This window comes from Xiphophorus couchianus, chromosome 3, assembly GCF_001444195.1.
Source record: "Xiphophorus couchianus chromosome 3, X_couchianus-1.0, whole genome shotgun sequence".
NCBI lineage: Eukaryota > Metazoa > Chordata > Actinopteri > Cyprinodontiformes > Poeciliidae > Xiphophorus > Xiphophorus couchianus.
The window spans coordinates 15,650,446-15,663,884 of NC_040230.1; the positions used below are offsets into that span (position 1 = coordinate 15,650,446).

At 37.2% G+C, this 13,439-nt stretch overlaps 1 protein-coding gene across 4 annotated transcripts in view; it reads right to left on the reverse strand.

The window, feature by feature from the left end:
• The window catches only part of adam22 (ADAM metallopeptidase domain 22), a 66,372-nt gene that overhangs the window by 31,733 nt on the left and 21,200 nt on the right, over positions 1-13,439 (reverse strand). For all 4 annotated transcript variants that reach the window (XM_028012085.1, XM_028012086.1, XM_028012087.1 and 1 more), the window contains exons 4-6: positions 12,088-12,154; positions 5,966-6,048; positions 1,753-1,816 (exon numbers count right to left, since the gene is read on the reverse strand). In XM_028012085.1, coding sequence (XP_027867886.1) covers positions 1,753-1,816; positions 5,966-6,048; positions 12,088-12,154 — 214 coding nt within the window. The remainder of the gene's footprint in view (positions 1-1,752; positions 1,817-5,965; positions 6,049-12,087; positions 12,155-13,439) is intronic.

The following is a 13,439-nucleotide window of genomic DNA, read 5'->3' on the forward strand; positions in this document are numbered from 1 at the left end:
GATAAACAGAATAACAAAGGAAAAAATAATGCAGGCAAAATAAGTAATAATATGTTTTTTTTCTTATTTTGTCACAGAGATACATCAGTGAACTGATATAAATATGTAAAACAAAACATCTACGGATCAAAGATGAGTGTTTTAGCTTGAATCTTACAAAGAACAATAAGAGACTCACACGGCATAATTTCAAAACCTTAAGATACATTTTAGTGAACCCTTTTCCATGTTCAGTGAAGAGAATTACATACCAGGTTCAAAAACTGAAATGTTAAATATACTAAAAGACAAATAAACTCAAAATGTGCTTTCCAGTGTGTATTAGTGTGCATGAAATTAAGCTGATGTTTGCTATGAAAAGTTTTTTTTTTCAAAACAAATTTTGATAATTTCAAATGAGAACAAATCAAACAACAATTATTCTGAAACTGATGTTATATTAATTAAAGTCATGTTGCATTTATGTCAATAAAATTCTCATCTTAAACAAATGCATTTAATTAATGTTTAAAATCTCAGAAATATTTCATGCAAACCCAAAAACCGTGAAGACAAACAACAACTAAACACTGTTCATCCTCATGCCTCTTTTGAAAATTGTTATACATACATTAAAATAAACACCATATTTGCATCTTATTTCTCATTAAATTCTTAAAGGAGGCACTTTTAAGATTTCACCAGTGATGTAAACACTGGCGGGGGGACAAATATAGATGAATAATTAAATAGCTAAAGATCAGAACATGCGGTACTTCCTGCAGACCAATATTAAAATATATTTTCTACGTTGTTCCAGCATAGGAGCATCATGTTCTCAGCTGCTAGATATAATTTGCATATTATTAAATATTATAATGTGCTGCTAGCCACTTGGACACCCCAAGTAATACTTTGTGATTTTTATTTACCCACCGGTCACTTGGTGTCCTACGGAAGTGACCGAGTGACGGGACTGGTAGTGTGTTTGCAGGCAGAAAATTGAGCTGAGGGGCTTTTCAGAGACCTTTTTTAATGACGTTTTGTGTATCTTTTTCTGCCTTGGTGGTGGAAGGCCAGAAGGATTTACCATATGGTCAGCTGGACTCATGCTGACTCTGTGTTTCAGTCCCACTGAGGTTTTGTTTAAATGTGCTGGCTGTTTTTCTATTTCTGGAACAGACGCAGTTAATGGTACATCCCAGAGCCAACAGGGTTTGCATTTACTGCAGTTACTAACTGATAACAAGGCGTTTTGTTTAATGTCAAACTAGCACAACTGTGCAACCAGATCAGACTGAATGGGTACTTAACATCAATGTGCTTTAAAAAGTGAGAAAAACTCTAAAAGCTTACAAAAGCTTGTATTTTCATGCACCTAAATCCAAGGAACATCTTGACCTCTTCCAACTACGGAAAACTGAAAGCCGAAACTGAATCAAAAGATGATTCAACTAATTATTAGTTTGAAAAAAGTTATTGAGATTTTCTTTAACACATTTGTTTTTCTGTTGAATTTTACAAGATACAGTCCAATTACATGCTTAAAACATTTTGAGATGATCATTATGGTCTAATTAAATTATATTATAAAAACCTGGGATTGTTGTGTGTGGATTCATAAGAGTTCCTGCAAATCTACTCCAAACCTGTTTATGTACCACAGTTATGTCCCAGCCAGACTTGAAGAGATGTGAGGAAAACAAATGAACAGTTTTGAGTGAACCGAGCCGTTTCCATCGCAGTACATATGTGGGTTTAAAGAGAACTTACGCTGTTGTTGGCTTGTCCTCCAGGTTCAATCGTGTAGGTGTGATTGCCATCGAAAAACATCCCTCTGAAAAAGAGAAGGAGGTGGGTGAGGAGAGGGCAGTAATACCAAGTTTCTGGGTTGTCATTATTAATGCCAGTGTGATGGATTAGTCATTTCAGTGCTTGCTCAAGAGGTTTAATGTGCTGCTGGGTCACTTTGAAGATTTAAGCCTGTGAGATTTCTCTCATAAGGACATTTTAAAACACTCTACAGCAAACAAATGCTTTCTTTTCTTCAGATATTGGTTTGTTTGTAAACCAGGTGGCGAGAAAAAGTAAATGCTATGTTACAGATTTATTCTGTTTTTGTGTTTTTTTCTCACACTCAAATATGTAAGATAATCAAACTCATTTTACCGTGAGACAAAGATAACATGAGTAAACACAAAATGCAATTTTTAAATGGTCAGATGTTTATAGAAGAAAAAGGCTATCAAAATAAACTTGCTTCTACTTGAAAATATAACTCCATTCTTTGATAAATCATAAATTAACTGTGATTATTAACCACAATGTTTAGAAAGTAGAATCAATTTCACCAGCTACACGAGTTGGCTGAATATTGCCAAAACTTTAGAAAAGAAAAATCAGAACCTGTTTGAAAACATAAGGAAGACGAGAAGATATTTAAAAGCAATGACAGAAAGGAAAGAAATTCAAGAGCAGACAAAGTAATTTATGTATTTGTGTGGAAAGTGTTGCAAAACCATTTCCAGTGAGAGCCATTATCCAAAAATGGAGAAATTACTCTAAGAGCAGATTAAATACTCATCAAAACGGAATCCAGAACAGCATCTAAACCTGAGGCGTCACGTTCATCAGCAAAGGTCAGAGTTCATGATCCAACAACAAGAAATAAAACGGACAACTGTAGCATTTAGGGTGGAGTTCTAAGAAGAAAACAAGCGCTGAGACAAACAAACACAAACGTCAATCTTGTGTTTTTCCCCATAAAACATCCCAGTTACATAAAAGGAACTCAACATAAACAGTCTGTGGGGCTGCTTTGCTAATGTACGACCTGGGCAACCCATCAGAACTATGGTGGCCTAGTTAAAGTCCAGACATAAACCAGACTTATTAATCAAATCTGATAAGGTGTTAAGTCAGTTGTGCAAAGAGGAGTGGCCCAGCTTGAAATAAGTACTGAAGCAGTGCTGAAATTATTCTTCAATCCAACGCTACAACACTATTTACTAAAAATGAGAAGATGTTGCTGTTTAGAATATGCAATAAAACCAAAGTGTCTTTTACACATTAAGCAAGACAAATCAGAGCTAGTGAAACTGTAGAAACTGTCAACTGTGTTTAATGTAGAAAACCGAACAAAGAAGCAACACACAGACAAACACGAGCATCATCATCATCACACACTGAAAACCATATAGAAAATGATTAATCAGTTTGACTTTAGGCTGACGGGTGAAGGACCTGTGCGTGTCGCGGCCTTATGAGTAAATGTGCTCACCATCAGACAGCAGCCTTTAATTAGCTTTATCTGGAGCTTTTAGCAGATTGGTCAGGTCAAACTGTGAAGTCACGAGGGTCAAAACGCTGCAGGGACAAACAATCTATCTCCTTACTCTCAGTCTGTTTCATCCTCTCTGACCTCCGGCTCACCTTCAGCACAAACACTCTCTGTCCTGGGCCAACAATGCACTTACCATAAACCACACAGATTTATGGTATGTTAAAGTTAGTGGCACCATGAGGTTAAATCTCTAACTTCATGCTACCAAATGTAAAATAAATATTAAGCCAATTAAATATTTAGTGTAAAACATAAACTAAATATTTATAAATGAGTGAATAGCATTGTGAATATTTGGCTGAACAATGAATCACTCTTTTTTTTAGGCTAAATAACCCAAATTAATGCTGTTAATTTTTTTTTTTCACTTTATAGAACTAGAGCCAGACTTCAGCCTTGTGTGACGTCAGTACATGTGGAAACTTGTTTTTGGGTGGACATATTTTATCTTGGTTAAATAAAAAGTTGCAACATAGCAAGCAGAAAAACTATTCAAAATGAAGTTAATGAACACCGAGGTCCAAAATGAAGACGGGATTATAGTGTAAAATATGTGCATGTTGCATTAAAATGAAAACAGCTGTTGTGAATTAAAAATAAATATATCTGAGATGATATTAACGCCGATTGTTTTAGACATCCTTTTAGTCAAGATATTCTTCATCAGGAACAAATAATGGACTAATACTGTCTTCATGTAGGCTGAAGCCTATTGAAACCCAAGATAAAGGGTTTTTCTTGTGAGTGAGAGAAAGAGAGAGCGATGAAGAGGTAGAGAAAGAAGAGAAGACATTTGAAGGAGAGAACAGGATGTATATAATGATAGAGAACTGACTCAGCATGGAGGAAACACTCCCTCTAATGTCTAAACCTCTGACAGCGCTGGGCACGCCTGGCTTACACTTATATATTTGTTTTCACTTTTATAAAAGCAGAAAAAATGTTTCTGTCATGCTACAGCCTCACATGTCCTAAATATGCTCGGTTTGTCGAATGCTTTTAGATTTGATTAATTCATAGTCTGTGTTTTCATTATAGTGCATGCACCATTACATAATTTGCTGTGCCACAGTCCCATGAAATATGCAAACGTGACTCCAGGCCTGAGCTGTGCTCACCCTAATCAGCAGGTAGGAAAAATACCTCAGACATTCAGAATAATTAGCTGAAATGACATGTTTGCTCTGAATGTTTTGGTGTATTTAATCTGACTTTGTGATGAAGAGGGACGCGATGAGTAGAAACAAGCTTTGATAGATCTGGAGTGGGAATCATAATGTTTCAGGAGACGACTGGAGGCGATAATTAGTGTGAACTCTCAACAATGTGAAAATGAGAGTGTTAAATACTCACTGTTGTGCTATCAAAGAATTCATTAAAATGTTATTTTCTTCATCTCAAATCTTTCATTTGGAACTAAAGCAAGATTCACAAAGAACTAATCACTGTTATTCAGAATAACACTACATGCCTTGCAAAAAACATTTGTTCACATTTAATGTTTCCACATTTTGTCAACCACAAATTTCAGTAAATTTTATTGGGATATTTTCTGATGGAGCAACACAAAGAGGCATATAATTTATAACTGGAAGAAAAGCAAAGAAAGCATTTTTATTTACACATAAAAATCAGAAGTTCTGCAGAAAACATTTACTGCCACTACCGCTGCAAGTCTTTGGGGTTTGTCTGCACCTGCTTTGCACATTTAGACACAGACGTTTTTACCCCAAATTCTTTGGAAAACAGCTCAAGCTCAGTCTGATTGGAAAGAGTCTGTCTGTGATCCCACCAATTTTTGATTGGATTAAAGTTTGAACACCACAAATAAGTATTGTGCAACTAAATATTTAAGGCTGGATCAATCTAGCACATCAATATGCTTTGAGGTAAAACATTTAATATGTTTAGGCTGATTGTCCTGCTGGAAGGTGAATATAAAACTGCTCTGTATTTAGCTCCATCTTTCCATCAATTCTGACCAGATTTCAGGGTTAAATCACACTCTACTGATTAGTACAATTACTTCTGAATGGCGGTGATGGAATTAGATTTTAGTTTGGGGTGTCAGAGTAAAGGGGGTTCACTACAATTGCATGTCAAGCTTTTTTGGTTTTAATTTCTCAGAAAATTTACAAAACCTTCCACTTCACAATTTGATGCTACTTTGCGTTGGTCATTCTCACAAAATTCTAATAAGATACTTGAACGTTTGTGTTTATAACCGGACAAAATGTTGAAAGGTTCAAACGGTGCCCATACTTTTACAAAGAAACTGTGTGTGCACCACACATGTGCAAGCAGAATGACGCAGACTCTGACTTAGAGTTCAACATGTACTCCTCCCAAAAGGCCTCGATTTTCACTCTTCTCTTGAACAGAGCACCACTTTCAAGCAGGAATGCTAAAAATACCAACATTAGGAAGAAGAAAGAGCAGAGGAAGAGCAGTAGAGGGAAAAGAGGAGAGGAAGAAGTAGTTGTCTCTGTGAATGATAACCCTTGTAACACAAAATGAAGACAGGCAGGAACGGCTGGAGAAAACTAATTATATTGACCTGATGAGGCAGGAAGACCTGAACCTGAACACACAGAGGGAGCAACATTAGCAGGAAAAAGCTACATCCACAGTGTTTATACTCACTGCAATCCGTGGCAGGTGGAGAGCGCCGCGAAGGAGCGAGGCGCGTCTCTGACCCTCCCCTGGTAGTAGCAGTGCTCTCCTCCCTGTGTGCAAAACACAGTCAGGTTATGTTCGAAGGCATGGCTCCGATTAAAACCTTTCAGACATCTTGTTACTACCTTCCATCAAGAGGTGAGTCCAGAGTGATCAATCACGCAGATTTTAAAAACACGTAAGTGTAAACATGACGCTGTGTTGATTTGTGCCTATGCTGTAGTTCAGCATCAACACTTTCACATGATCCCATCTGTGGAATAACACACTCTCTGTTCCAGCTTCTCCAAACTATGAACCTTCATGCCAGGTCCTCTGTAATGTGTTTTCTATCTCCACCAGCAATTTCTCTATCCTTCTGTGTGTGAGTGTGTGTGTTGTTGAGCATAAACATACACTTATTGTCTGCAGATGAGTATGATGTCTAAGTGCTCTTCTGACTTCTTCTGCTCCATTTCTTGGTGCCTACCAGCCATTAGACAGGAAGCTTTTATCAGAGGATCAATTACTGCTCTAAAGTCTAACCCTGTGGACACCAGCAGACGTTCTTGATTATCCAGACCTCTTACTGTCCCTCAATTGTGTCTCGTATGGCTTTGTGAAAGAAATATGCATGTAAGCATTTGTATGCAAAAAAAAAGTGTGAGTGAAGAGTTGGATTTATTATCACGCTACGAGTTCATCAGCACTTTGCAGATCAGAACTCTGTGCAGGCAGACTGTACATAACCAGTTCCTAACAGCTGAGTTTACTTGTGTTGTTTGTGAATAATTTTTAAATTACTATTCGAAACATAACATGTTTGTCATACTGAAAAGTGACAAACATGCAAACACTCTTTTTACAATACAGAAAAACCATTTTAAAAAAGCATTGCAGAGATAAACAGTGTCAAAATAGTAAATGTTTCACAAATGGTCATCTTTTAAATATTGGTCTACTTAGTAATAACTGTAATATTCTGAATGTCCATGTTTAACGTGTAATAATCTTCAAAACTATCGTGACAAAGTGCACAAATATAAATACAAAGATGGAAATAAAAAGCCTGAGAATTAAAACTTATATTAATAAAAGTTGCTTTTCATACTAATCTACAATCTGCAATGGTCAGTGGAACAAACACTCCTGAATCAGAATGTAAAGTTGCTTTTCATACTAATCTACAATCTGCAATGGTCAGTGGAACAAACACTCCTGAATCAGAATGTAAAGTATAAGAAACGGTAAAAATAGAAGAGTAAAAAAAGCCTGCGGTCTTTTCATCCTCTATGTTTCTGTCCATAGAGCCTGTAGAGTTAGTCAACAGTTTCCACCTTCATTTATTCCCTATAAATAAAATGCTGTGTTTATTCATCAGGGTTGTCAAACCCATTTTCATTTAGGGCCATATCAAAAATCTGAATGTTCTTAAAGGGCCGGTTGTACCGGAATATACTGAGAAAACCAATAAAGCTGTTAAAATATCAATAAATATAAATATCCAGGATTTTGTGATTGTTTTAGTGTTTCTGTTGCCATGAAAATTACAGATTTTGGCGCCATTGTAGAAATGTTTGTAAGGAATGTTTTTGATATTTGCACTAATGTATGATGTTAAATCATACAATATGATTTTTATTACTCATTGTATCAATTACATACTATATAATCAAGTAAGGCTAAGGCAGCAGTCACTTAAACTCAATGTTTTTGTCAATGTCAATGTCAAATTTATTTATATAGCGCTTTAAAAACAGGTGTAAAACTGCACCAAAGTGCTGTACAAGTACGACAATAACACAAATTGATAAAAAAACAGAGTATCAAAACATTACTTGAAATAAATGCCAAAGAATAAAAACGAGTTTTGAGAAGCGATTTAAAATGATCCAGGCTGTGGGCAGATCTAATTTGGAAAGGTAGATTGTTCCATAGAATAGGAGCAACAACAGAAAAAGCTGATTATTTGATCGCAGGGTTCTGGACATGGACTGAAATTTTAAAAGGTCCCGAAGATAAGGAGGAGCTAATCCATTTAAAACTTTATAAGTTAATAAAGGAATCTTAAAATCTATTTGATAAAAGACAGGCAGTCAGTGTAAAGAGGCCAGTATGGGCCTTATATGGTCACGCTTCCTGGTTCCTGTAAGACGCTGTGCTGCTGCTTCTGGATCATTTGAAGTCGCTGAATCTGTGATTTATCCAGGCCTCTATATAATGAATTGCAATAATCCAAACGAGATGTAATGAAGGCATGGATAAGTCCTTCAAAGTCCTTAAAACAAAAATAAGATTTAACTTTTGCTAAAATCCGAAGGTGATAAAAACTGACAACAACTATCAAAAGTAAAACCAAGATTCCTAGCAGAGGTCTGACAAAACCCAGCTAAAGAACCAAGAATCAGATCCATGATTTGTATTTGTAGTGTGAAGACTTTGACCAAATAATATAACTTGAGTTTTACTTTGTTTGAGGTGACGAAAGTTTTGTTCCATCCAAGATTTGACTTCAGCTAAACAATCTATCAATAGCTGAAGAGATTCATTTTTACCATTTGATGAAGATGAATACTTTATTAATCCCCAAAGGGAAATTCAAAGTCCCAGCAGCTTAAGACATTACACACAACATACACTACAGTTCACACAATATATTACGAAAACACTAGATTACTAGATAAACACAATTACCAGATCAACATTACTAAGATTTTACTAAATTAAGATTACTAAATTACTAATAATTTGTAGTTTAAGGGGCATATAAATCTGGACGTCATCTGCAAAGCAATGAAAAGAAACGTTAAATTTATGGAAAATCTGACCAAGAGGCAATAAATACAAAATTTAAAAAATGGGACGTAAATTGAGCCTTGGGGGACGCCGTACTTTAAAGGTTTGGCCCCAGAACAGCATTGGTCAAGATGAACTGAGAAAGTTCTGTTTTCTAAATAAGATCTAAACCATTCAAATACCAGGCCTCTCAGGCACAATGTTTTAATCTATGTAAGAGAATTTTAACATTTTAAGTCATTATATAACATAAAAGGGGATCTGAAAGTCATTAAGATGAGCCTAAAACTGCAGATGAAGAGGAAGGAGGTTGTTGAAGGCACAGAAATGTGCGCAAAATCATAAAAGCAGAACAGGCTATTTATAAGTGATGCTGTGCTCCACTATCCCAGAGTCTCTCCTCTTCCTGTCGTACTGAACCTTCTGCTCCACTTCTCATCAGAAGAGGAGAAACCAAATAGAGAACATTCACCATGTGCACATTTTTCCATGTGTCTGTCGCTGAGCTGGTCAGACCTGGGATCTCCTTATTCCACCACAAATAAGTAATCAAATAAAATGCACAACTAAATATTTAAGGCTGGACACTGGATGTGGGTAATAAAACACAACACATAATAAAACAAGATCACCTCTAGCAGCTGTTCCTGAACGGATCCGTCACTTTCAAATGCTTTCCATACAAACCTCACTTACATTAAGCATCATGTAGATTTAAAAACTGCAACAAGTCATTTCAACATGTGATTAGGCTTATTTTACAATAAATATACTTTAATTATAATGACAAGAGTAATTAATAATTAGTTTATCATTGTGAAATCATGTTTCCAGTCATTTGTACATCCATTAATTTTCTGAAATGATTAATAATTTGTAATAAAACCTGTTTTGTTCATGCAAAGTAAATGCATCTTGAACAACCATTCTATATAATATAATATAATATAATATAATATAATTTAAATAAAGAAAACTGTAACCAGGAAAGGAAAGTTTTTACCATCTCCATCCTTCCTGTAGCAAAACAGACTAAAAATAATTCTTAATGAGACTAAAAGTTTGTGAGAAACATTTTGTGCCGTGATGAACAGCGTGATCTGCCCTGAACTAACTGCTCTAAGTTCAACCTGTGGACTCCTGATAACACTTTTTTTTTTTGTCCATTTTTTTCTCCGAAGAGTTTTTGCGGCGCTAGTGGCTCGTATTTTTTGTACAGTAGGCAGACAGGAAGGAGGGTGAGGAGAGGGGGGAAGACATGCGGTAAAGGTCGTCGGGACCGGGAGTCGAACCCACGACGTCCGCGTCAAGGACTAAGGCCTCCAAACGTGGGGCGTGCTAACCCCCTGCACCACCACAGCACGCCCCCTGATAACACATTTAACAGGATGGCACCCTGTCTATTATCGGATGCCATGCAGGAACAGAACAGATCCTGGTCCAGATCTATCAAAGCAGCAGCTGCTGGACACTTTGACCTTTATCGCCGCACACAAACACAGGCTTGTCTCAAATTAACCTCCTTGAAACCAGACATTTAAAACAGAAATAGGTGCTGCTGTTTGTTCAACCAGAAAGAAACTCTGTCTCCTCTGGACATTCATCAACAGTGTGAATTAATTCACTGCTTTATATCGACTGTTCTAATTACCGGTGACCATATTTTACGAGATCTGTTGAGTTAATTTGGATCATTCTCTCTAAAACATCTGATATTACCACTAATCTGCTGCTTAGCCGAGGAAATCCTGAGCATTATGAATCCTCACCCACTTACAGAGCGGTGTCACATAACGTCTGAGTGGGCGTCCTGTAACTGAGCAGTGTAGATTTCACAGGATTATCGCAGCAATCTTAATCTGGTTTCAGAGTAGCTGGAGATTTAAGCCACAGCCGAGGATCTCTAGAAATTCACAGTTCATCCATGACACTGACACTCTCAGACTCAGACTCAGACTTTGTGTGACATTTTCTAGTTTAGCTTGACGAAGTGTTTTCTCTGACACAACAGATGTTTCCGGGTTTTTCTGAAGGGGTTCTGCTCGTTTATTTGCTTCAATGCATAGAGAGTTACTGGATTTATTGATCAGACTGGCTGAAATGTTCTTGTAATATTGAAAGACAAATAAGTAACATGAGAAGCTTTTGAAAGTGCAATATGCAAATACTCTCCATGGATCACTTGCCAGATGTTTGGTGCACAAGTTTGACTTTAAGTTTCCATTTCATTTGGATTTTCTCTGATTCAACAGGGTCAGTATTATGCAGACATTTTCAACTAACTAATTACTTGGACAAATATCTTCTAGCAAGCTGGAGGAAAACTTCAAACTTTCTTCAGCCATCCCATTAGCAAACTACAAGCTTCTGAAATGTTTTTAGGTAGTTTAATAACCTGTTTATTTAAAAGCCCCTAGCCGACCTCCCCATATGAAACTTTAAGCATGTAGGAGAGCTGGTTATTCCTATTTTTTGTGGCCAACTGTCCAGTCACAGTAATGCGAAGTCCTTGTTGACGGCAACAAAAAGCAGCTGTTGTTTCTGCACTTTCCTGAAAATATGAGTGGGGAGGTAAATATTTGATATCCAATGATATGTATCCAACATCTTCATTTTAAGTCTCATTGCAATTGTTTGGTGTGTTATCAAGGGTTCAAATGCATCTCTGAAGGTCTACAATTACTTGTAGCAGCACCAAATTCCTGGGGGTGCACATCACAAACGACCTCACCTGGACTGTGAACACCACGTCTCTGGTCAAGAGGGCACCCCACCATGGACTGTTCTCCCTGCTGCCCTCTGGAAAGAGGTTCCGCAGCATCCGGTGCAGGTCCACCAGGTTCCGAAACAGCTTTTTCCCACTTGCCATCAGACTGCTGAAGTCTTAACTGGACTGCACTCAAAAACTGGTCTCCACTTTATACCTTGCACATGTACAGAGCTAAATAACTTCTATTTTACTGTCAGTCCTGCACTTTATATTTTATATTCATATTTATATTCATATTTTATACTGTATTTTATTTTATTCTGGAGTAACCTCACAACATTGGAACCTCAAAACATTGTCCTGAGCCGTATGCAATAAAATTTCGTTCTGTATACACCCTGTGCATGCAAAATGACAATAAAGTCAGTCTAAGTCTAAGTCTAAGTCTACTGATGATAAGTGAATGCAAACATCTGAGGATCACTGATAAAGTAAACATTTTGATCATTGAAGGAAGACTTCAAGGGAAATTTTAAGTTGTAATAGCTGTGGTTCACATCCCAGCTGCACATTAACGTAGTGAGAATGATTTTTATTATCTTACTTTGGTGACGACGATCTTCCCATTCTCTGATAAATGCCTCTCCTGATATCCCGAAGACAGGAGGTCGCTGTGAAGAGAAAAGGGGGGGGAAAAGTAAAGTTTTACTGTTCAACTACAGTATAAGTGTGCCTAATTATGACCCGCATCAAGAGACAGCTCTATTTCTAGCTAACAAAACCTACATAAAAATAATTATAAAAGTCTAGGCTCTAAGAAAATGTTATGTAAGAAGGTGTAGGGGTGTGTGTGTGTATGGGTGAGTTGCTATCAGAGGAAGGAGGGACAAACCAAGGTCAGTAAGTGGGAGAGGAAGCAGAAAAGGCAGAATGAGATAGAGGCAGGAAATAAACTGAGAGGGTAAAGGAGAGAGAGAGAGAGTGGCATAAATAAGTAGAAATTGGGCTGCGTGTGCGCTTTCTTAGCAGAGCTGGACCAAAGCATCCCAGTGGAGATCCACCCCGCAGGTCCAAAGCGAGGCAGAGATGAATGAGCTTTACTGCTCACACACACCCACTCAGGAATGCAGCATAGTAATCAAGGTTTCTCCTGTCTTCAGTACGTATCCCATTGTTCCTGAATTGTCTTGGTGATGTGAAGGCATGGACGGTGTCGAGGTTGCTGATATAAAATTGAGGAGCTTTCAAAATCCTTCTTAGTGTCCTGAAGAAACCTGCATTGTTAACAGTGATCTATGTGCCCTGCTAGCTATTTTATAGTCTCACAACCAAGTGAGGCTTGCAAACCCATAAAATGTGCAGCTGAGAAAAGTGTCACTCCCAAGCTGCTGGATGCACTCTGTGATATGGCTTCCTGCAGCTGAAAATAAACATTATCAGAAAGGTATTAATAGACGGTTGATCCACAAAACTCCATTAACAGCAGAAATAAACTTCACTCAGAGCCCTGGCCTGGTTTCTGCCGTCCTTTTAAGTCTTATATAAACAAATGAAGTAAACTGACAGGACAAGCTTCAAGTACAATAATTTTTTTTTTATGTTTTTGTTGATCTTTCATTGCTTTGGTGCCTGCAGGTCATTAATAATACAGCAGCCAAACATCTATTTTCTTGGATAATACATTCAGGTCCAAAAGCAAATAGGATGAAACTTTTTTTAGTGCTGGCCCTGAATCTTTGAAATAGACAGTCATTTTAAATCACTGCAAAATGTTGTTTTTAACATTTTTCAGCTCTAATTGGATGGAAATTCTAATGGAGAAAACCAGCAGAAGTTGTGCCTTAACCTGACAAGAGTGGTAATCATTCAGTACGAACAGACAGTGTGTGCAAAGGCCAATACAGAACTTCAACATGTGAGGGCCAAGAATTACAAAATCTTCCGTCACTAACTTAG